General features: G+C 40.7%; 2 protein-coding genes across 2 annotated transcripts; both read left to right on the top strand.

Moving 5' to 3' along the window:
- The first annotated feature begins 1,392 nt into the window (after positions 1 to 1,392).
- On the top strand, positions 1,393 to 2,328 carry LOC138786102 (olfactory receptor 10A7-like). The gene has a single exon (XM_069962818.1). It carries the CDS (start codon positions 1,393 to 1,395, stop codon positions 2,326 to 2,328), a length of 936 nt encoding a protein of 311 aa, XP_069818919.1.
- Positions 2,329 to 10,685: 8,357 nt separating this feature from the next.
- LOC138786096 (olfactory receptor 6B9-like) lies at positions 10,686 to 11,786 on the top strand. The gene has a single exon (XM_069962805.1). It carries the CDS (start codon positions 10,686 to 10,688, stop codon positions 11,784 to 11,786), a length of 1,101 nt encoding a protein of 366 aa, XP_069818906.1.
- Positions 11,787 to 26,266: the final 14,480 nt, after the last annotated feature.

The raw sequence follows: 26,266 nt of genomic DNA, 5'->3' as shown, positions 1-26,266 counted from the left end.
AAACCATGAGCTATAGAACAAAGCGGACAAAAGATCTGTGGAAGAAATGTATTTAGACTAATGAACATCGGATATCCTTATGTGAGACCGATGTGTGAATATATGTGGGACATTGGATAGAACAAAAAATACATCTAAGTGTTCTAAGGTGAAGACAAAGAACCCAAGAAACATTACGATGTGACCAAGTATGTCAGCAGATGGCTTCACTCTTCTTCATCTGCTTGAAGGTGCAATAAACAACATCAATAACAAAAAATACATAGACATCATCTTCTAAAAAACACTGCCATCTAGTATTCATCTCTTCCCCATGCTGCCATCTCTTTTCCACACAAACTGAGGCTCAAGGCAAAGGACATTGGAATGACCAAATCCTAAAGATTTGTGGCATCATTTGAAAAACTTTGTTAACATAAAATTTTCATCAAAAGGCAATGAAGCGAAGCCTTACAGAGATGTTTCCTTGTAGATTGTTCCCCACTGCTGTATCAGCATAGCTTTTTATACTGCATTTTATTTATACTGTATATAGAACTGTATTATGATTACTTTTATATGATTTATGTGTTACTCCTATTTCTAAGTTAAATGACATTTAATGGATTTATGGAATTTATAGAAAAGATGAAGGATGAATGACATTATGGTCAATGTTATATGCTGCTAAATACTGGAGATTAGCAAACTTTTGCCGAACTTTAACATAAAGTCTGGATTCATCTGAACCAAACGAACCGCACTAAAACAGCTAAACTTTTGCAATTGTTTAACTGTTTCAGTGCAGTTAAAAATATGTGCTTGTCTATACTTACCCGTCCGTGCTCCCTTTGTTCGCAGTGCTCCCCCCCCCCCTCCGGCCTCCAAATCCCATTCAGCCAATCAGTGATTGAGACTGGACAGTACCACAGCCAGCGATTGGCTGGGCAGATTTTAAGAAAGACAGCACAGTAACCCAATGTCCACAATGCTGTCTCATCTCAGCTGGTAATTGGCCGAGCAAGAGAGTGACACTTGGAGAGCGTGGACTGGTTAGAAACCCATTTTTTTTTTTACATGTGCAGACACCATCTTTCCAAACTTGTTCCAAACTTTGCAAAAAGTTTCATTTGGAAGGGAACCAACCTTTTTGCCAAGTTCAGAACAAACTTCGGTAGTTTAGTAAGTTTGATTTGCTCATCTCCATCTTTAATGTGAAGTTCTGTTACTTCAATTTTATTTTCATGATACATTTTCCCTTTTCTTTCTGACATTCTAGCCCTTGTGAAGACCTTATCCCTGTGCAGCTTCTCCACATCAACTACAATGAGAACAACATCAGCCTGGACTGGACCCTCTCTCTTCGCAGATCCCCATAACAGCCACATGGAACACCTCAATTTTGAGTATACAATGGAAAATACTAGTATGACAGCTGTCACAGATTTCATCCTCTTAGGATTTCAGGTCAGTCAGAATATAAGAATTCTAATGTTCTCTCTGCTCATTGTGATTTACTGGTTTACAATATTCATGAATCTCCTGATCATCACCCTGGTGTCCACCAGTAAAATCCTCCAAAACCCAATGTACTTCTTCATCTCACAGCTCTCCATCAGTGACCTCCTGCTGACCTCAGATATTGTCCCCAACATGCTTCATGTTCTACTATATTATAGAGGATCCATGACTTTTATGGGTTGTATGACTCAGTTTTACTTCTTTGGTGCCTCAGAAGTATCTGAATGTCTTCTCCTTACAGTGATGTCTTATGATAGATATGTGGCCATCTGTAATCCCCTCCATTACCTCTCCATCATGACAACTAAACATTGTGTGATATTGTCCGTCATCTCTTGGTTGGCTGCTTATGGGATTATGTTATTTCTTATCACACCAATACTAATGCTGAACTTCTGTGGACCAAACATCATTGACCATTTGTTCTGTGACTTCATGCCTATTGTAAAACTTTCTTGTTCTGATATCTACAATGTTCGGCTGGAAGACTCTTTACTGGGCATTCCATTAACTTTATTTCCTATAATAATAATCATATTGTCCTATGCCAAAATTATTGTCACCATCTTAAAGATCCCGTCCAGTACCGGTAGACAGAAAGCCTTCTCCACCTGTAGCTCCCACCTCATTGTGGTCTCCACATTTTTCTGGACTCTGTTCGGTGTTTATGTTTTTCCGACAAGGGAAAACTCATCGACCATCAGTAAGATCCTCTCCCTGCTATATACTGTATTTACCCCTCTGATCAACCCCATTATATACAGTCTAAAGAATAATGATATTAGGAAGTCTTTACATGAAAACGTTTATAAACGTCTCAGGTGCTAGAATTGATGTAGAAATCTAGGACTGGGTTTTACATTCTGCTGACCATGGCGCTAAGTTATCAAAGGGTCCTGCACAATATTTTGTAATTCTCTTAGAATCAAAGCCTTTATGACAGATGACCTAATGATTAATTATGGGGATCATACATAAAGCAGGCAATGTTAACAGAACCATGGTAATAAATCAGGAAAACCAGTAGTGTCCATAAAGATCAAACCAAGGAGGCAAAGACAATCCTCCCCCTTCTAGTTTTTAACTTATGGATATACAAATATATACACATTAGAGGAAGCCAAACTATCTGAGGCGAATATTCGCGAACTTCGGGAAATGAACTTTCAAGTGATTTGCTCATCTCTACTAAATACACAATGCTACGAGGGTTTTGGGAAGAGCTGGTATTGATCGGACATAAATCAACAAAAATGGAGGTCTGTGTCTGGGATGGTAACAGGCTGGCATTATGAAGCTCTCAAGGGCCAATATAAATGGCTTTTCCCATTCTGGTAATTCCAGGCTGTTAATACTTAGAGTTTGCATCTGGCTGGTTATGGCTGTAGCCAGCCAGACAATACTGAAGAAAAAACTATTTATATTGGACCTGTTCAGCCTAATAATGCCAGCCTGTTACTACCTCAGAAACAGTACGTACCTGCCTTTTCCCTGTGGTGTTGGGTACCGAAGCAATAGGAGGGGAGGTTGGCATTAGCAATTATATGGACTAACACTAAGACTTGGCTTATTAATGGGCACCATCTATCAGACAGTGTCTAGCATTGAGCCACATGAAAGAAAATAAAACACATACAAGTTAATTTTCATTGTTTTCTTCCTAAAGTATTTCATTTCTTTGTTGAGTACAAAAAACATACCAGGACTGTCTGTGCTAAATACCAAAGGGGTTTTCAGGCATAATCAAAAGGTTTTGGTGCAGTGTGTGCCAGACATTCTGCTTCTGCTCAGGAAACCTCATGACACTAAGCAACAGTTTGGCTTATTGTACTGTAGTTTGGATGGGGATTCAATAGGCACAGTGCATTTGATGCTGGAAATCTTCTGATAGTAAAAAAAAAAAAAAAAGATGTATCCTTCTGCATCCCCTACTGCCTCCCCCATATTTCTTAACTTTAATGAGGACTTTACCATACATAAGACTAGCAAAATCAGAGAAAGATTCATCATACAGTCCCCTCAACTCACCTTTATGCCTGTTATGTGCTCTTCCCCAATAACTTACCTCTCCTCCACCACTGAAAAACAGCTCCAGACTACTCTCCCTATGGCACCCCACCACCTGTGCTATCCCACTTTGTTCCCAAGCTTACCTTAGTGTTTGCCCTTGCACGGTGGACTGGACCTGGGATTTTCTAGCATCATGATTATCATGATGTCAGGTACTCCTAAATAGTGTTGATCGGACAGTTAGTTAGGTTCAAGTCGAACATCTTGAATTTCTCGAACCAAACCAAACATTTTACTGTTCATTTCAGTTAGCGTTTGAGCGCCTTTTTTGCCAGACAATCAGTGCAGAGCACATAGAAGTGTCATTGCAGAGGTGTTGGGGTTTCATTGGCTGCTAAAATCACATGACCATCTCATAAAAGAGTCACTGTGCTGCGTTCTGGATGCCATTTTCAGCTCACTCACTGTGCTGGATAGAGTGCTCCCTCAATGTCTCATTGCATGCTGCATGCTGGCATTTCAATCAGACAGATAGATAGTGAAATTAGTGATATTCCTGAGATAGGTATTGAGATTACTGAGATTAGTGAGATTAGTGGGGTGTTTAGCAAGGTTAGACTAGCATATTTGCATCAAGCATTTTCCTGTCCAAAGACAGCATTGCCATCACAGCAATACTTAGCTTGGGTATTGCATTGCATATTGCATATTGGATTTGCCCATTTATACATAGTGCCCAAAAGTGTATTTTGGTCTGCTCACATCTGTTATACAGTAATTAAACATACATATCATTTGTATACATGCATTTGTTTAGTGATTACAGCTGTATTTATATAAGCTTAAAAAACGTCTCCTGTCCACCACCAAAAATACAAAATACTTGACATCTGGTATAAAGTAATTAAACGTACATCTGATTTGTGTACGTGCATTTATTTAGTAATTACAGCTGTATTCCTATCAGCTGAAAAACATTCTGTCAGTCACCAGAAATACAAAATACTTGACATCTGTTATACAGTAATTAATCGTACATCTAATTTGTGTACATGGATTTATCTAGAGTGGGTAGATCTGTTGATATTTTTTTTTGGATCTTCTATCTAAGATTTCATATCTATCTTGTGAACATGGTGAGAACCATAGGTGGTAGGCGAACAATATCAGGTGTAGGAAGGGAAGATAGAGGTAGTGCACAAGGCACTGCTTCCAGCGGTCCGGCCAACATACAAGCAAGAACATCATCAGTAGATATATGATGATGTAGATGATAATGGTAGATATATGTTTATCCCAGGCATGTTTAAATTCAGTTATTGTACATTTACCAACTACATCTCCTGGAAGTTTGTACCAAGTATCTATAACTCTTTCACTAAAATAATATTTTCTCACGTTGTTTCTTATTTTTCCCCCAGATAACCTCTCACTGTGTCCTCTTGTCCTTGAGCTCAGTTTTTTATTAAAAACACTTCCCTCCTGAACCCTATTTAGTCCTTTGACATGCTTAAAGGTTTCAATCATGTCCCCCCTTCCCTTCTTCCTCCAGACTATACAGATTTAAATCCTTAAGTCTTTCCTGATATGGTTTATGCCTCACACCCTCCACCATTTTTGTAGCCCGTCTTTGGACCCGTTCTATTTTATCAATGTCCTTTTTTTAGGTGAGGTCTCCAGAACTGGACACAGTATTCCAGATGTGGCCTCACCAGAGCTCTATACAGCGGGATCACAATCTCCCTCTTCCTACTGGTTATACCTCTAGCTATACACCCCAGCATACCATTATATATATACAGCGGGATCACAATCTCTCTCTTCCTACCGGTTTTACCTCTAGCTATACACCCCAGCATACCATTATATACACCCCAGCATACAATTTGCTTTCTCACCGCCTGTTTGCACTAGTGATTCATTTAAAGACTGTCAGAAATCACTACCCCTAAATCCTTTTCTTCTGAAGTCTTTTCCAACACAGTACTGCGGATGTGATACTCGAACAGAGGATTCCTCCTCCCCAAGTGCATTATTTTACATTTGGAAACGTTGAACTTCAATTTCCAATGTTTGGACCACTTATCTAGCAAAGCTAAATCATTTTCCATATTACTGACACCTCCAGGAATATCAACCCTGTTGCACACTTTTGTGTCATCAGCAAACAGACAAACTTTACCTATCAATCCTTCTCCTATGTCACTTACAAACATATTAAAAAGAATAGGATCCAGAACAGACCCTTGTGGCACACCACTTGTAACTAATCTCTGCTCGGAATATACACCATTAACAATAACCCTCTTATATCTATCTTTCAGCCAACCACAAATCGCCAGCCAAGGTCAGTAGTGACAGCGGGGAGACCTGTACTAGGTTTTAGCCGTCTAAGAGGTCCCGAACCTGGGCCTCTTTTGATCAAGCCTCTGATTCTCTGACTGAGGTGATATGTCGCATTTGCCAGCAATGCGTAAGTAGAGGAAAAAATGAAAAGTGTTTAAGTACCACGAGCATGAACAGGCACATGCAGGGAAAGCATGAATTTCTGTGGAATAGCGGCTCGGAGAGAAAAGGCCACACAGGTCCTGGGCTTCAAACTACCGTGACATCTACTGCCTCCACCGCCACTTCCAAGCCAAAGCGGCCCTCTTCTGCTGATGTGTCGGTGCAGCACGACCAAGCACCATCTCCACTCAAAGATACTGTTGGCCGCTCCCCATCACCACCAACATGGCTGACATCTTCTCCTACCATCAGTGTGACCTACACGCCATACAGCTGCCAGTCCGGCAGCCAGCATTCTGTGTACCAGATGTGGGAGCATAAGAAATGCTTTCACCCCAACCATCCCAAACCAAAAAAACTAGGCATTGCTAGGCTATTAGCTTTGGAAATGTTGCCTGGTGGACACAGATGGTTTCCACCACATCCTGGCCCTGGCATGTCCCTAGTATCAGATGCCTAGCAGGCATTTCTCTGAAAGAAAAGCTGTCCCTGCCCGGGCCCAGCACGTTGCAGAAAATATCTGAAGCCCGTTGGCTGCATCTGTGTCCACCAAGGTCCATCCGTCTACAGACACATGGACCAGTAAGCACGGTAAAGGTCGTTACATATCCCTGACTGCTCACTGGGTGACTTTATTGGCTGACACTGACACTGCCACTGCATCATTGCAACGGGATCTGGGCCTCCCCGTCAACCCTATCATCTGTGATGTGGCAACACGCTGGGCCATGGAATAGGCCCAGTAAACGAGCGCCGATCTAGCATCGTTGCTCGGCCCGTGGAATAGGGCCCTTAGTGACTGCAGAAATATCCCAGCTACACAGATTCCACTGCTGCTTTTCGTACACTTTCCTTTCTCTCTCCCTTATAACTAATGAACCTTCTAAAACCTTGCCCCTCCATGACTATCTCTTCCCCACCTCTTACTTATTTCTTCCCCCCCCCCTCTCTCTCTTGCTCTCTGAATACTGTATGTATATGTGTTTTCTGCACACTGTACATACTGTAAGCTAGATGGCGGACTGACAGAACACTCCTGAATAAATACTGAAGGAGAAAATGTGACATCACAGGGGGGTGGTCTCCAGCCGACTGGACAGCTACAAGGGATTATGGTTAATACCTTTCACCCACCATTTCACTGTACTGTACCGACATGTGCGGCAGACATCTTTACAAACTCATTACGAACTTTACAAAAAATATGGTTCGGTTGCAAACTTTTTGCAAAGTTCGTAACAAAGCTCGCTTCTGGAAGTTTGGTTCACTCATCTCTACTATGAGTGTTGAATAAATTATCATAATAAATAACATAATAACCATCATGTGCAATATCCATTTCGGAGGAACTTTCAAAAAATGTAGTTTCTTCCTTAATCAACTTTTTTTTTTTTGCATTAACTTTAAATTTTTGAATGAATCTCAGGTCAGGAAGTTTGGTTTACTCATCTCTAGTCCTAAGTGCTGAGTGACTCTATGGAGAAGATTGTCCCATAGAGCTTCCAGACTGGGAATAGATGGGTAATATCTACACAGGAGACAAGGGCCCAGAAATCTCCCCAGAGAAGATTAGGATGAAGCTTCTCAGTATGTACAGGATATAAATATGGCCTCTTCTGGCTCTATAGCAGTATAGGGCACCTTCATGGGTCTGATACTCTGCAGGTTCTTACATCTAACAGCCCCGGAACGCTGGAAGCTTCTTCTGTTTCATGGGGATCAGGAGGCTGAACAGGACGGAGATTCTGAGAGGGAAGCACTGAGCCGCCAGGAGGAGCCAACAGTACAAAGTGCCGGATGAAAGTATTATATGTAAGTTTTGTTCTATTTATTAATAGTAATTGGGGGTCTTTACTATTAATTCTACAGTATATTAATCAGGATATTTTCTATCTATACAGTGGTGGCCAAAATTGTGAAAAATCTTTAAAATGTTAATTTTAAAACTTTATATACCTGGGAGTTTTTGTGCGTTCTATAAGGAAATAAAATGTTGATGAATACAAATGCTGTGAATAAAGATTTTTTTTACCCATTAGTAATCTAAGTGTAATTTGTGTATAATCAATAATTCTTTACTTTTATATTATATGTGATGTATTATTGATATAATATAAAATATATTCCCATTATATGCTTTCAGTTTTGTGATGATTTATTCATGATTTAGCTGCTATTTCTTCTTTTTCTATTTATCAGATTTATTCCTGGGTTTTTCTATTTACTAGATATTTCCTGAGTATTATTATGATTATTATTATTTTTTATTGGATATGTTTTTTTTTTCCTTTTCCATTTTTTATGAGTAAATTAGGTGTTATTTGTCATGTATATAATGGTTGTTATTGTTACTGTATTGATGAATGCACATACTATAGGACAGAACTTTCCATGGAATACAGATTTATAATAAAAAATTATGTGTTTCATATGTGTCAAAAATTCGTGTCTCATATACTGTACAGCATGGGTCTCAAACTCGCGGCCCTCTAGCTGTTGCAAAACTACAATTCCCATCATGCCTGGGACAGCCAAAGCAAAGCTTTGGCTGTCCCAGGCATGATGGGAATTGTAGTTTTGCAACAGCTGGAGGGCCGCGAGTTTGAGACCCCTGCTGTACAGGCTCCATTTGTAAGGGCTGTACATATCATCGCGGTCTTCGAGTCACAGAGCATGACTGTGATTGGGTCTTTGGTCTTGTTTTGTGCTTGTTCTGTGTTTTTGTTTTGTGTTAGTCTGAACACCGGCTTATTCTGTCTGCTCAAACCAATGTTTCATGGAAGCACCCGACTTTACCTGCTAAGTTCTGTCTGGCCTCTTCACTGTTAAGGCCTTATTACACGGAACAATTATCATCCATATTCGGCCAATGGCTGATAATCATTCTGTGTAATAGAAAGCAACGATTAGCTGACATGAGCGATGTCGGCTGATCGTTGCTGTCATTTGTCTTTCAACATGTTGACTGTGATAGCAGCGATCTGTTGCCGTCGCTCCATGGAATAGGAACGGAAGCAGCAGACCGCCTCTATCCTCTATCTGCTGCCCCCAGGGCCGATTTTGGGGTCTCCGCCGCCTGAGGCAAACCGCAGGCGGCCGCCCCCTCACTAGCTCCCGCCGCCCCCCCCTCCCCCCCCAGACCACAATGCGTACCCGGCACCCCCGTATACAAAGAACACCACCCCCCACCCCCCCCGCGCGCGCTCCAGCTCTGCATCCGCTCACCTGTCCTGCCGCAGCACTCCCACCGCCAAAGCTCACCGCTGTCCCCTGCCGCGCTCCCGCGCCGTCAGTCAGCGGCTGTCATCGCCGCCATCCCGCCGCCAACGATAACCGCTGTCCCAGCTCATCGCGGCCCCCGCTGACCCCGGGCACTCACGACTTGCTGGAGGACCATGAAAGCTGCTGACTTGACAGCGCGGGAGCGCGGCGGGACCGGACGGCTGCCGCAGGACAAGTGAGCGGCTGCAGGGCGGCTATCTGCCGCCCCCTGCATGGCCGCAGAATCTGCCGCCTGAGGCGGAATACTCATTCCGCCTCATGGCAGAAGCGGCCCTGGCTGCCCCTACGCACCTCCCCACGGCCCCCCCTGCACTCACCCACTCGCTGCCACCGAATGTGATAGTGCCGGAAGAGAGTGGGGAACGAGGAGCACTGACAGTTTTTTGCTCCTCCCAGTCTCCCTGTGAAATAGATGCTTTAAATTTTGTTAGTTTTGATTCTATCTGTGCCTATCAGGTCTAACTGCCATTTGGTGTGTTTATTCTCAGCTGTCTGTGGTTGGAGATCAGGGGGATGGTCTAATTACATTCTGGACCAGACCTCGCACCTCCTATAGAACACCCCCAGCCAGTTTACCCCTTGCTGGCTATTGGGTTATACTCTGTCTGTTAAGTGTTACTTCCTTTCCCGTTAACCTTGTTATTCTGACCCTTTGCTTCTGGACGCTGATAACGCTTTTTACCCGCCTGCCCTGAGCTTATTGACCTGTCTGTGACTAATTTTTTGAATTCGGTACTTTAGTTTGCCATTGAGACCTTGGACTATCAACTTCTAATATAGTGTTTGTTCGTCTGCGTTTTGCGTTACACTTGTAAGTAAGGGACTAATGGCCAGTTCCCCACTATCATCTAAGGCAGACCGAGGCAAGTAGACAGGGACAGTGGGTGAGGAATCAGCCTAGAGTCTACTGTCTGCGTCCTCCTACTTGTATCCGTATACCAGTCCTGACACCATTACTGTCTATTGTTTTCTCATCTTATTCTCTGTATAAAATAATATGAAAAGACCAATAAAGGTCAAAAACAACAGGATGGAGACACAGAGTCCTCATAGAAAGGATGAAGGATAAAAAAAATATGGTCAGTGTTATCTGCTGCTAAATATGATAATATCCATCTATTACAGAAGGTGCCGCCATATTATATTCATGGTACATGGTACATGGCCTAGTTTTACACTCCTATTGCCTCTATACAGGCTCCATCATTGTAAGTTGTTTTCTCTTTTTCTTTGTATAAAATAGCATAAAAAGACTAAATAAAAGTTAAAAACCAGAAAAGTCCTCATAGGAAAGATGAAGGATAAAAATATGATCAGTATCATTTGCTTCCAAATACTGTACCATAATAACATCCAGAAGGTCCTGATGCCTCCATATTATATTCATGGTAAATTTTTCCTTCCTTGCTGACATTCTAGCTCTGGTGAAGACCTCATCCCTGTGCAGCTTCTCCACATCAACTACAATGAGGACAAGATCAGCCTGGACTGGACCCTCTATCTCCGGGACCCCCATAGCAGCCACATGGGCCTCCTCTATAGTACGTACACCCCTAGAGAAGACCAATATGACGGCTGTCATAGAGTTCATCCTCTTAGGGTTTCAGGTCAGTCGGAATATAAGAATTCTAATGTTCTCTCTGCTCATTGTGATTTACTGGTTTACAATGTTCTTGAATCTCCTGATCATCACCCTGGTGTCCACCAGCAAGATCCTCCACACCCCAATGTACTTCTTCATCTCACAACTCTCCATTAGTGACCTTCTGCTGACCACAGATATTGTACCCAACATGCTTCAAATTGTACTATATTATAGAGGAACCATTACTTTCATTGGTTGTATGACTCAGTTTTATGTCTTTGGTTCCTTAGAAGGATTTCAATGTTTCCTCCTGGCTGTGATGTCCTATGACAGATATGTGGCCATCTGTAATCCCCTCCGGTACTCCTCCATCATGACAAGTACATATTGTGTTATATTGTCCATCATTTCTTGGTTGGCGGCTTTTTCCGTTACGTTGTCGCTCATCATAACAATACTGAGGCTAAACTTTTGTCGTCCAAACATCATTGACCATTTCTTCTGTGACTTCATGCCTATACTAAAACTTTCCTGTTCTGATACCTACCATGTCCAGCTGCAAGACTCTTTACTGGGCATACCACTAACTTTAGTCCCTATAATAATAATCATGTTCTCATACATGAAAATTATTGTCACCATCTTAAGGATCCCGTCCAGTACTGGTAGACAGAAAGCCTTCTCCACCTGTAGCTCCCACCTCATTGTGGTCTCCATATTTTTCTGGACTTTATTCATTGTTTATTTTATCCCAACAAAAGGAAAATCCTCGACCATCAGTAAGATCCTGTCCCTGCTATATACTGTATTTACCCCTCTCATCAACCCCATTATATACAGTCTAAAGAATAAAGACTTGAAGAAGGCTTTCCATGGACACATATATAATCTACTTAAGTGATTGAGTTATATAAAGAAATAAAGGGCTGGGTTGTACTTTCTGCTGATAATGATTTTGGTTTTTAAGCATCAGAGATGAGTGAACCTGCCAAAACCTTGGCAAGAACACGAACAATCGCCAATTGAACCTTGCTGCCTGTAGAAGGTGGATATGTTCCGTGGACTGCCTGGAAAATAAAGACACAGCCTATGGCAGCAGGATTGAAATGCCAATTGTTGGGTTCATTCAAACTTTCAGCAGGTTGGCTCATTTCTGCATATGACCTTATGACTAGTGATTGGGATCATATATAAAGAATACAATGTTTACAATAATATCTCGGTAAATAACACGAAGCCTGAGATTTCTAGCAATGTCCAAACAAGGATGCAACAATAATTCTGATAATCCCAGGATTTTCTACTTCTTGTTTTAGCTTCGCGTCTGAAATATTTTGCGCGGGCCGCGCACTACAGCTAGCGTGTTGCCTCTAGGTTCAAATCACAACTCCAGTCCTACACTCCGATTCAACAGGATCAGATGCCTCCTGCTTGCTTAGCCTATCTGAGCTGAGCAAGCTGCGTCATCTGGCTAACGTCATAGAGTGGGGCTAGCCTAACTGAGGAATCGGGCTCAGGCCAGTCTTCCTCTTATAAAAATTTATGTGATGTATTGTCAGAAAATGGTGGAGATGCCAAGGACCAAGGGGATGACAGGAACAGGGTAAGTGTAAAACGACTTCCTTCGTGCACTGCAGGGTACGTTTGAACCCCTCTCTGCTCATCTTCCTCGTCTTTTTTCTGTGTGGATCCTCCTCTTGAGATGTTTATATGTTTTGATCTGTTGATGTTTGTGGCTGCAATATCCCACCAATCATTAAAAGCCAAAAAAAAAAAAAAAAAGAAGTCTGCACTCAAAGACCCTCAGATTTTGTACAGTATCTCAAGCACTAAACATGATGTGACCAGTATCTGAAAACATCACCTTCTCCACCCATTAACATTGAATGAGAAATTAAAAACAGTGATCTCAGAAACCAAGGGACAAGGTAATTGGCTGAAAAGTACACAAAAGAAGCAAACAATGGCCCTAAGAACATTTCTTCACCAGTTCTTTGAGGTTCTGTATAAATGTTCTGCAGTGCAGAAGCTCTTGTGGGGGCCTAAAGCTTCCATAACAAAAAATATAGCTTTCTAAGGCTTGTTAGTGTCAATGTCTAAGCCATACCTCTTACTCATCGTATAAAATCTTATACAGCGCTGACGTATCCTCAGGACAAAACCAAACTCCAGATCGAGTCCTTAAATAATTTTAGATATACACCCAGATATGACAGTCTTCATTATAAAAGCTGATGTCTGGTCTGGGTTTAGAGATAGAAGGGTTAGCGGTCTATAAAAAGGGGGAGTACTTGAGTTCTTGTTTGGAGTCTGTATTAATGGGGCACTTCCATTTATATCTACAAAATTACTTTAGCTCTTCACTCGGAGATGCAGAGCGGCACTGGATGAAAACACACTTCAAGGAAAACTTCAAGGGAAAGTCAGACATACAAGCAAGCACTCACTAATTTCAAGTTTTAACTTCCCCCTGCCAAACAGGATGACTTTGCTTCTCTCATATAGTCTCTGTCTCACAACTTTTTAACACATTTAGCTTCTTTCTCTGCCCCACTTTGATGAGGACTTTTCCATATACTTCAAATCATTGACAATATCAGTGTCATGATCGTGCCTGAAAAGGCACCAGTGCCACCCTCTGTGGCGAAGATTCGCCCTCTGGGCCAAAGACTGCGCTTTTGGCCTTAAGTCTGTGCCTGGTTTTATTCTGTTCTTTGCTTATGTCTTCTGTGATCCGTTCCATGTTTCTTAGTTCTCCCTGCACTTACCTTGCTGTGGCTTTCTCCCTTATTGTCTCTGCTGTGTTCTGATGGACAGGTCTCTGTCTTTCTGTGTTTTCTCCTGCCTAACCTATAAGCTTTGTGTCCGGGACTTAGTTTCCCTTATAGCCGTCTCTCTCCCTTCAATTGCGGCTCTTGATGTAGGGGTCTTGTGCAGCTTGTCTGCTTAGTTAGATCCAGCCTTTTTGCCTTTTAGGCTATGTTCACACTGCGTAAAATAACGGTCGTTATTTTCAACGGCCATTGTTTTGAGGCCAAAACAACGGCCATAGAGTTACTATCGTACGGGCTAGTCGTGAAACTACAGCCATTGTTTAATTTTGATTCCTAGCATGATTATAAACGGGATGAAACAGGTCATTTACTTTAAATACTGCGCCCAGCCCGAGAAACCACTCAGAAAATGTTTTACTTCAAAATCAAGTTTAATTCGGCAGATCTAAGTTTTACGTTCGCGGCCGCATTGAAATCCACGGCAGTTGTTGCAGTATTACCGGCCGGAAATAATTGACATGTTCATTTTTCACAGGGCCATATAAACAACGGCCGTTATCTGATACGTAGTGTGAATTCAACGGCCGTAGTTACATTACATTGCAGTCATTATAGGGAACCTCAAAACAACGGCCGTAGTTTTACGTAATGTGAACATAGCCTTAGTTTGTATTCCTGGTTTCCTGGTCCCTTTGCCTATTTCTTTCCAGTCTTTGTCTTTTGGTTCTCAGTTTACCTCGCTTAGTCCACATTTTGCTTCGCTTAGTCCTCAGTGTTTCTTGCTTTGTCCTTAGTTTATCTTACTACTATCTCTGGCTCTTGTTTCTCTGCATACCTCGTTGCGTCTCTGGATTTTGTCCTCCATTTGTTTGGTCCTCCATTCCTTGCTGCCTTCTTGGTCTTGTTCTTCTGTTTGTGTTTGTGACTTTACCTTGTCTACTGTCATTGTACCTTGTTCATCTGTACTGTGTCTTGTCTGTGTTTTGCAGTGAAGGGACTGACGCCCAGTTGTGGACGGTCATTTAGGACCTGCACTGCAAGTAGATAGGGACAGCGTGGGGAATGTTAGCCATAGGGACCACTTGTCCTGTGTCTCTTTGTTCCCTGGGGCCCTGACAATCAGAAGAAGCTTCATCATACACTTTCCTAAACCTATCTTCATGCCTGGTCTGTGATCTTCCCAAATAAATTATTTCTCCACTCTATAACATCTCCAGCCTACTCTCCACATCGCACCTCACCCCCTGAGATCTAATCCAATCCTACTTTATTCCCAATCTGACCTCAGCAGTCTTCCCAGCCCTAACTTATCTCTTCAATCTATCACTAAGCACTGGCACTTTTTCTTCATCACAAAAACACACAACCATCACTCATATCCTCAACAAGCCATCCCTTCACCCATCCTCCTTGTGCTGCTACAGGCCCTTTTCATGTCTTCCCTTGGCCTCAAAACTCCTTGAACAACATGTCTACCTTCAATTGTCCACCCACTTTTCATCCAACTTTCATTATGGCTTCTGTCAAGACCACTCCACGAAAAACTTCCCTCACCAAAGTGGCCAATGACCTGTTCCAAAGCCTCAGGCCATTACTCTTCATTCCTTCTGTTTGATCTATCCTCTGCCTTTAACACTGTCTCCCATTCCCTCCTACTAAAAACTCTTTAATTCCTTGTTGTCACAGGCTTGGTTCTTTTCTGGATCTCCCCTTACCTCTCCGACCGCACATCAGCTTCACCCACTCACCAACTACCTCCTAACCTCACCTCCTCACTGTTGGTGTCCCCCAAGGCACTCTCCTGGGATATCTATTGTCCTTAGTAGTCAGGATTGACAGAAGTTTAAGGGAGAGACGTAAAGATAAGGGGGTACCTAAAATTTCTAAAACACCCCTTCCTCCCTACTGTATATCTTCTCTGCTAAGAAATCTCCTTTCTCCTCTTGTTTACTGCCCAAGGAACCTATGCAGTTGGGTTCTGCCGATGCTAGGGCCTACTAATTGCAGTTCAACCTGTGTCTTTACTGTGGAAAGCCTGGTCACCGGATTTATTATTGTCCCTCCATGAATGGACAACCGAGGGAAAACTCCAGCACCTGGGTGATAATCGGGAGTGTCACCCAGGTATCTCTCAATAACACAAACAAACTTATGTGTTGCCTATTTCGGTGTCTCTTCATAGCAAATATCTGTCAGGTCACGCCCATATTGACTCTTAAGCATCAATTAGCTTTATAAATTTTTCTTTTTTGTCTGGGTTAGCAATATGTTGTGTTAAGCTAAATATGGGGGCCCATTTTACCCTATTGGCCAGGGGTAGGATCCCATACGTCATGCCTCCTATTAGTGTAAGGCTGGATCTATTCACTCTAAGGTCTTAAGTCTGTTAGTGATGGATAATTTGACAGCCGATGTTATTTTGGGACTTCCATGATTGGGACTGCGCAATCCTGTATTTGATTGGTCCTCCTGTGAGCTTTCCAAATGGAGACCTCAGTGTGCTTCACATTGTATTTCACTGAATGTAGCTGAATGTCTCCCTGAGGAGGGGCACATTTAAAAAAAAAAAAAAATGCTGATATGTTACCTTCTCTTCATAGAATTAATCCCTGGTTCTAGATATCTTGCTTGGACCAGAGAGAGAGAGGCTATGTGCGAATATGTCCAGGAGAGTCTCCTGAAGGGACATATTCACCCATCCAATCGTCCATTAGGTGGCGGGTTTTTCTTTGTGGGAAAAAAGGGTGGTGGCCTTAGACCATGCATAGAATACAGAACAAATTCACCTTTAAGAAGCAACATCCCCACCCTCTAATCCCAGATATATATGATCCAATTGTGGGGGCCCAGTGATTCTCGAAAATTGACCTTCATGGGGCCTATGATTTAATCAGGATAAAGGAAGAGAATGAATGAAAGACGGCTTTAAACATCCCAGAGGGGCATTTTTATACCTGGTTATGTCCATAATTCACCAGCTGTCTTCCAGTATTTTGCAAATCACGTTTTTGAAAATTTCTTGTTTATTTCATGGTTGTATATCTGGGGAAAAGATCAAAATTCGTGTTTATGTTAGGAAAGATGTAATTATTTTGTAAAAATCATTTATATGCTAAGTTGTCCAAATGCCTGTTTGGGGTCCTAAAGGTCACGTTTCTGGGGTATATCACACTTTATTCTTTTTGTATGGATCCTCTTAAAGTCATTGCTATAGAGAAGTGGGATCTATCTTCAAATCTGAAAGCCCTTCAGCCATTTCTAGGTTAGGTTTGGCTAGCTTCTATCGAAAATTTATCAAGGGATTCTCGGTAGTGATGAGCGAGTACTAAAATGCTCGGGTGCTCGTTACTCGAGCCGAGTATTTCCCGATACTCGAGTGCTCGTTTCGAGTAACGAACCCCATTGAAGTCAATGGGAGACTCAAGCATTTTTTGAGGGGACCCAAGTTCGGTAGAGGGAAGGTCATGTGAAAACCTGTCAACCTCAGAAATTGATGAAAACCCAACGGAAATGGACAGGAAACAGCTGGGGCAGCATGTATGCATGCCTCTGAGGCTGCCTAATGGCACCATTATGCCTAGTTCTGTGCAACGGCCTGGTTAAAACAGAGGTAGGCATAGGGACCACCCAAAAACTCAGCCTGACACAGCATGGTATTGAGAACACAGGGAACCATTAAAACAGAGGTAGCTTATCATGAACCACCCAAAAATTCAGCCTGACACAGCATAGCGGTGAGGACAGAGTGAACAAGGTAGAAGCGGTAGCCCGTCAGTCTTCCAGTATGGATGCCAGTAAAGGCCCAGCAGTAGTCAACAAGGATGCCAGTTAAGGGCCAACATAAAGGAGGCAAGGGCAGGCACACCTAGTGAGGCTCCCCAAAACTAGGCCAAACACTGCAGGGCCTTGAACACACAGAGAGCCATTACAAGTGAGTGAGGAAGCTAGTGAGCCTCCCAAAAACTAGGTCAGACACTGCATGGCATTCAGCACACAGAGAGCCATTACAAGTGAGTGAGGAATCAAGTGAGCCCTGTAGAAAATGGCGTTAGCACCTGTAGTATATGGCTCGCCGCAGCAGGATGACATCAGAGAGGTTTCTTTATAAAATGGAGATTTATTGCTTCTTCTTTAAAAGTAGTGAAAGTTACAGAAATGAATATAAAAGAATATCAGAGAAACGTCTTACAGTCTTTAGTGTCTAGTGTCCATAGTTCATATATCCTTTGAAGTGAAGGGTTTGTCTTACAAATCGTCACGAGCTTCAGGCAGCTGTTGCTTCACTCAAGCATCCTGGGAGACATTCCTTCCTTCACGCTTCCATCATGGATTCCTCACGCTTACATCACAACCTTCTCCTTGAAGGCTCTGGATCCTTCTTATGACATAGGGCTCATACCTTCTGTACAGCCCTGATCCAACCAACCTCCATCTTGGTAACTCCCATCTTATATAGGTTCATGACTCACTGTCAATGTCATGTGTGGGCGTGTTCATTATACTTGAGTGTTTGTGTCTGCACATATATGACCATAACAAATATAGAACTCTTTCTCTATGCATCAGCATAACCTGTTTCCACTCATGGATGTATAGTTATCGTGCTGTGTACAGCCTTAACACCCTACATAGTCATGGATCCGTGAATAGTGCTGTGTACACTTATGTATCTATTTCCAACTTATACACGTCTCCTTAGTATAGAATATGATGTTATAATGTCAGTATTACAATCACTTTATACAGTGAATAGTGTTGTGCTATTATGGTGAGGTCAGCAGTATATATATGACTTACATTATATTATACCAAGATATTGTTCATTGTAAAACACATCATATTTAACATTTCCCCCTCTTGAGGATGAAATACATTGTATTGACTCCTCAAAGTATCTAGACTTTCCAATGAACAATACCTTTTATACATTAGAGATCACGGAATCTTCTTTCTTCATTCTTCTTATAAACACACAGACAACATCTATCACTTTAATAACAAGTCTATGGAAATTATCAATTTACCCATAATAGATTTGTAGCATTTAAATTATTATGTTATGAGAAACTGTGATTTGATTTTATAAAAAGATAGAATTCTAGCTAGGCCTAGTCTAAAAAATGTATCTTCTTGTCTTCATCTGGATCCATGGAAACCTGGTAGTTCAGATGACTTTACTCTTCTTGGTGTAGCAAAGTCTTTAGGTTATACATCCCTTTGTTGTTAATTAATCAAAATAAGATTGGCAAAGTCTTTTGAAAAATAATTCCTTCGCTGAAAAAGTAAACAACAAAATGAATGTCTTAATATTATCCCTCATACAATAATCCATCTCTTTTCCTTTGCATGGTAAAAAGTCATTGAGTCTTTGTCTCTCTGGAATTGAAGCTGTCAGCTGACACCTGCTAGGCTACTGAAAAAAACACATAAAGAGTTAGCACTTCTTGACCCCCCTTGTTTGTGCAAACGACTTCCTCATTTCATCTGACTTCTGTAGTCTTTACAAGGGTCATCTTTAACTCTGTAACGTCAGTACCTAGAGCAGACATCTTGTAACATAACACAGTCATTTCTCATCCAGATTGATGAGATAAAGATTTAGCTTATAGCACAAAGTCCATTGTTCTCAGACTTTAGGAGCAATCTTTTCCAACAACTCGCTGAGGATGATAGAATCTTGTATAACTTACACTTGATAAAAGCATAGTCCAGCAACCATCACTTACATATGCCATCTTTTGTCCTTTGCTATCATGACCACTGGAGGAGATTTAATGAAATGAACAAAGTCTTTTAAACTCACTTGTAGACTTGCTGCTAGCAGAAGAGGATTGTGCAGACTTTTAAGCTTCCCTCACATTCTGCCCACTCGACTCCGGTCATGGCATCTGTAGTTGGCTTGACATAGTTAAAAATGTAACAAACAAAAGAATGTCAATCATGAAGATACTTTAGCATAGTCCCAGGATAGATCACCTGAAGAAAGTTCAATAGCCATCTAGAAGCTTGTGGTACTAGAAGTCTCAGCATGCCAGTTGATCAAAGAAAAGAATAGTAAAACAATCCATGATTTGTCTGTTCCCTCCAAGTGCTTTACTTGGATAAGAATTACAGCTCAGTCTCTTTCTCTGGCTACTGATCAACGCTGGAAAAAATCAAAAATCTATACAAAAATTCTAAGCTTTGATGTCTTGATTGAAGATCTACTTTTTCTTCCCTACCCTACACCAAAAACTTGGTGATTATTACTATCCTATGATAATCACAGTGTACCATAGCATATCACTCTATTTTACCTTAACTATTCCCATATTTATTTTACTCAAAAACCTCATTTACTAGAATGTTCATGTATGTATTCAGTAAGATTATCAATAGAATATGGTCTTGCAATAGTTAGATCACTTTAAATTATCTTTAAGTATGAATTTCAATATGACTTGGTGTCCTTATACCTAAAGATGTTTTCAACATTATTCGGATAGAATAAATAACAGAATGTTTCATTCAATGAATATGTTACCAAAAATAATACTATCAAAAATGCAGACTATTGTAACCATATTCAGTGAAGAAGCATTACCACAATTTACCAAAAAATATAGTTTGAATGTTTTTTCCTTTAAAAAAACACCATTCCTAATCAATGAAACAATATTATTGTTATACACCTTGTTTTGTTAAAAGTCAGTGTGCTTTCACATGTTCTTATATTATATACTACTTCCTTATTTACTGGAACACTATCACCACATGTATTTGCTATATTTATAAATAATACCGCAATATAATATTATTGACCTTCCATAACCACCATATTTGTATGAGTGAATGAAATATTTTATGTGATATGTCTTGCTATTCTTGGCAGACAGTTATCTTCTTGTAACCTGAGGCAGACATCAGTAGTATCGTAGTTCTAATGAGAACACATTAAAAATAAACATACCCAAATGAAACATAAAGTTGTGTGTATATATGTGTGTATATATTCATACTACTATCAAACACTTATATGCTTGTAGATATATGCACACACTGTGTGTTCACACATTTGTGTTGTGTATTGGACTTCTCAACTGAAAGAACTGAAATGACACCATCAAATAGTCCTGTAAGAAACTGAAACAACATTTGTTAAAGAATGAACTTAACCTTCTGATAATAACATATTTATAATGACATGATTAAATATAACCCCTAAACCATAATGTATCGCTGAAAATGTGTCTTTGTATATTATTTGGATAAACATCAAATATATATATATATATATATATATCAGTGTTCTTATGATGATACCCAGGATAAAATATTGTACACTTAATATTTCTCCTAATATTATCTCATGTTTAACCTTCTTAACAAATAAGACACTTTACCTTAGTAACATGATACATCACATCACACACGCACACACGCGCGGTACCATACACATACTGAGCAGCTGCTATAACACATGTCACACATCACTTATTCCTGACATGTGTACATTCATTCATCTCAGAGGATTTTCACATTTAGTCTCTTCTTAAAAAATAATGCGCATAAAAACCTTAAGTATATTCCTAGGATACTTCTAAAAAATAGATGTTTAATGGATCCAACAAGTCTTGGTGTATTGGTTGTACCTCAATATACCGATTCTTCCACGTTGAAGAAAAATATAGGCCTTTCTTTAAAATATTGTTTTCACAGACGAAAACATATAGACATGAAACACGAGAGGGTGAGAGAGGAAACATGTATACAAATATATCTGTATTAGTCTCTTATAACTCTAAGGACATTCCAGACCTTCCTGTTCCCATCAATCACTTATCCAAACACATGCCTATACATGCACTGAATGAGAACAACATGCAACAGTACAATACATTGTTTAATCTCAGCAAATGCAATTCCTCTTATATTAGTGACAGATTTTGTTATGACAAATTAGCTACATCATTAAAAAGCATTGCAGGCTAACACAAAACTATTACTTTACATTCCATCATTAACCACAAAAATGCTCATATTCTTTTTTGTGAAGATTCTATAATGAGAGAAAATATCATTAGAATCACATATCATACATTTAAGAATTTAGCCATTGGGAGTGATTCCTGAAATTAACTACTAAAGTTAATAACAAATGGAAAGGTAATAGGTACAATACAGAATCCCTGTACATACATATCCTGACCTCTGAGGAATAACCCATACACTTATTTATAGCCTCTGACATTTAAAAAGAATTCCTAGGGGGAGAAAGGTTATTAGCTTAAACCATATACACTGTATATATCTATACCAGTTACACTTTTAAAACTGTCATTAATTCCCTTTCTATGTTCTCAGGATCTAAACTATGATTATAAGTGCTACGGAATCTGCTGGTGCTATAAAAATAAAAATTATTATTCTTATTATTATCCTTATTATTATGTATTAATTTGCATTGCATTATACATATTAATAATATCTCATATATTACTAATAATACATAATAACTACTTTTTATTCCGTAATTAAAATAACTCAAGTCCTTAGTACAAAGCCGGGTCCGTTACCAGTAATTAATATCTTTCACATATCATATGAAACATCTAGCCAATCCCTATTCCAGGTCTGAACACTTCATGATTTAGAAAATCATTGACTATATGAAATGCATTTCTCAAATATTGAGGTTCTCCTAATTTATGCATTTTCCTGATCTTGTTATTTATGAGTGCAAGCATGTCAGCTTTGGAACCATTTGGTACCAATCTGTCTGTGCTTGACAGCTCTGTGACAGGCCGAGGATCACGTATCCTTGGTCTCTCCCTACTTTTAGGTGTCTGAACAGCTGTCACACTCACTCCACAATCATTTACTTTTGACATTGTCTCAAAGTAAGATTTGGGTTTTACATGAATCTTTTTACGTCTCTCTAAATAAATTTCATCATTGAAATATGTTTTAGAGATGCATGGCTGTTTTGACATTTTAATCTCTTTTTGACTAATTTGTGGGATTTCTCTGTGGGACTTTGACTTACTCTGCCACTCCTGCCGTCTGGCGATATCGATTACCTTGGCAGCTTCCAAAATAGATTCCTTGTCAGATGCCAATACTCTGGTTACAGGATCTAAGAAATTGAACTTCTGTATAAAGTTATCTTTTAAATTGAACAAGTTAGAACAAATTGCTTTATATGCTCTTTTGTACATGGACATGAATGTAAAAGTACATTCGTTCCAGCCAATTCTTAATTTATTCAAAATGTCCAAAGTAAGAACCTCTGTAGCATTGCAGAGTAACCTTAACCGTCCTACGTCATCAAAATGTAACTATTCATCATTGTCAAAACACTTTTTTACTTCTAGGCATCTACTTATTTTTACTGGTAGCCAAAGTCTAAACAATTGGTTTTTTTGCTCATTTGATAGATCAAATTTCTCAGCAAAACTCTCAAAAATGTCTGCATTCCTGCATACATGCACTTTCTCATCATATGCAGGTAAATCCTTACTTAGGTTTATCAAGTACCCTTGTAACTTCAGTTTTAAGCTGGCTTCCTTTATATTTAAAAGTTTCTTCTGAAAAGAACTGTCTTCAGCATGGCCCATTGACACATTCTCTTCAGAAATACTACACTGCGTAGCTGTGTCTATTTTTGGATCAGTTACAGTCGTTACACTAGGATCCATACATTGTTCAACAAAAGAATGATAAACATTCACCAAATGTGCAATGTTTCTTAATTTTAAATCTTCATCTAAGTTTCTATTCATAGCACTACATTGTGAATACAAATGCATCCATGCTATACTTAAATCTGGCTTATCACTAGACTTTACTGTACATTCTACAGTACATTTCCCAATAGAAGATAAAGTTTCCATACTTACAAACTTGTTTGTGATCATCAGCACAGTCACGTGTCTGGATTCCCGTTGTCCTTCCTACTGTCCTTAGGTTCTCCGTGTTCCGAAAGCTTGAAACGTATGTCTCTGGGGTCTCGACTCCTCCCCCCTGTTCAAGCTAAAGGAGCTTGGTATGGCTGGCACGCCAACTGTAGAAAATGGCGTTAGCACCTGTAGTTTATGGCTCGCCGCAGTAGGATGACATCAGAGAGGTTTCTTTATAAAATGGAGATTTATTGCTTCTTCTTTAAAAGTAGTGAAAGTTACAGAAATGAATATAAAAGAATATCAGAGAAACGTCTTACAGTCTTTAGTGTCTAGTGTCCATAGTTCATATATCCTTTGAAGTGAAGGGTTTGTCTTACAAATCGTCACGAGCTTCAGGCAGCTGTTGCTTCACTCAAGCATCCTGGGAGACATTCCTTCCTTCACGCTTCCATCATGGATTCCTCACGCTTACATCACAACCTTCTCCTTGAAGGCTCTGGATCCTTCTTATGACATAGGGCTCATACCTTCTGTACAGCCCTGATCCAACCAACCTCCATCTTGGTAACTCCCATCTTATATAGGTTCATGACTCACTGTCAATGTCATGTGTGGGCGTGTTCATTATACTTGAGTGTTTGTGTCTGCACATATATGACCATAACAAATATAGAACTTTTTCTCTATACATCAGCATAACCTGTTTCCACTCATGGATGTATAGTTATCGTGCTGTGTACAGCCTTAACACCCTACATAGTCATGGATCCGTGAATAGTGCTGTGTACACTTATGTATCTATTTCCAACTTATACACGTCTCCTTAGTATAGAATATGATATTATAATGTCAGTATTACAATCACTTTATACAGTGAATAGTGTTGTGCTATTATGGTGAGGTCAGCAGTATATATATGACTTACATTATATTATACCAAGATATTGTTCATTGTAAAACACATCATATTTAACAAGCCCACCCAAAAATTGAAAGTGAGTCCAGGGGCTGGGATACGTAGTGGACATGAACCCGGATGCTGAAAGCTAACTGGCTAGGCCTGCTCTCACTCACCACTCACCATCAAGAGTACACTTGATGCCTCTCAACCGGGGGTGGTGAGGCCCCTGCCACGGCTAGACAAAAAAAAAAAAAAACAGCAGGCTGGTTGGCGGGGGCGCGATCGACGGGCCCCCGGCAACCAGTCCCGCTCCTCCGCAGACGTAGTGTGACATCAGAGCATGGCAGTGAGGACACAGAGAACCATTAGAAGTGATACAGAAGCAATACAGTGTAGTGCCCACTAGTTTAGGGGGGGGGGGGGCTTGATGGTGGTATCTGGTATGGGCAAAAACTGTACACATTTTGTCACTCCAATACAATGAGCAGTGAAGTAAGTTCTATGCAGGATGCACTACAACTCCCAGCTATACAGTGCAGTACACACTAGTTTAGGTGGTGCTATCTGGTATGGGCAACAACTGTACGCACGCTTTGTCACCCCAATACAATATAATCAGTGTTCTGTGCGAGATGCACTACAGATCCCAGCTATAAAGTGCAGTACACCAGGACCACCAGCCCATCCCAGCTATAAAGTGCAGTACACCAGGACCACCAGCCCCAAAATCAAAAAGGAGTACACTGAGCACTTCTTAGGGGTCTGTATGCAACACCTAATGTCCCCTTTCTGCCAGCAGCCGATCACCACAGTGTGCTGGTGAAATCGTGGTAGCAGCACTGCAACTCCCAGCCAGCAGTCTGTAGTAATAGTATTAATAAAAGCTTTTAAGCCCTGAAAAGGTCTGTTTGTTTGTATTGCTAGTATATACCCTGCCTACTGGAACGCTATATCCTACACTGACACTCTCCCTGACCAGCAGCAGCTCTGTCCCTGATCTCTCACAGCATGCGTCTGAAGCGAGCACTGCCGGCGCCGAGTTTTATATGGCAGGGTCATCTGATCTGGCCAACCAATCGCTGCTATCGACATGTATGGGTCCCACGTGATCGCAGGATGTACCAAAGAGTCTCCTGCTTGTTTATTGGCTGAGAAATAGCGCCCAAACAGTCATTTGTACAACTAAAGAATTGCTTCTCAGAGGCTCCTGTATTGATTCATCCTAATCACAAGAGATTGAGGTTTCATCATTGAGGTTGATGCTTCTGAGGTGGGGGAAGGTGCATTACTTTCCCAGGGCTCTGAATCCCTCACTAAATTGAGACCAGTGTGCTTTTTCTCAAGGAGCAAAATTATGATGTTGGCAATAGGGAATAGTTAGCTATCAAATGGGCTTTTTAATGAGACCATGAAGGGGCCAAACACAAGGTTAAAATGATAACTGACCATAAAAAACTGTTGTATCTGAATAAGGCTAAACCTCTCTCAGGCAAGCTCGATGGGCATTCTGTTTTACTTGATTTAACTTTGAGGTCACGTACTGTCCAAGGTCTAAGAATGTCTGGTCGGATGCTCTATCTTACAGTTTTCATGCCAGCAATGCCCCAAGTGTGAAGTCTGAAAACATTTTAGTGCCAAGTAAGGTTGCTGCCACCCTTCAACTTTACCTTGCTGCCAGGTGGTAAATGCCTAATCTCTTGCTCCCAGAAACACCCCCGCTGGTAAATTGTTTGTAACACATGATCTATTACTTCAAGCCCCGGAGGAGATTCATTGTTCTGTTTTGGCTGGGCAACCAGGCATTGGTGGCACAAAATATCTGCTC

Source organism: Dendropsophus ebraccatus, chromosome 1, assembly GCF_027789765.1.
Source record: "Dendropsophus ebraccatus isolate aDenEbr1 chromosome 1, aDenEbr1.pat, whole genome shotgun sequence".
Classification (NCBI taxonomy): Eukaryota; Metazoa; Chordata; class Amphibia; order Anura; family Hylidae; genus Dendropsophus; species Dendropsophus ebraccatus.
This window is presented reverse-complemented; position numbering and strand designations above follow the sequence as displayed.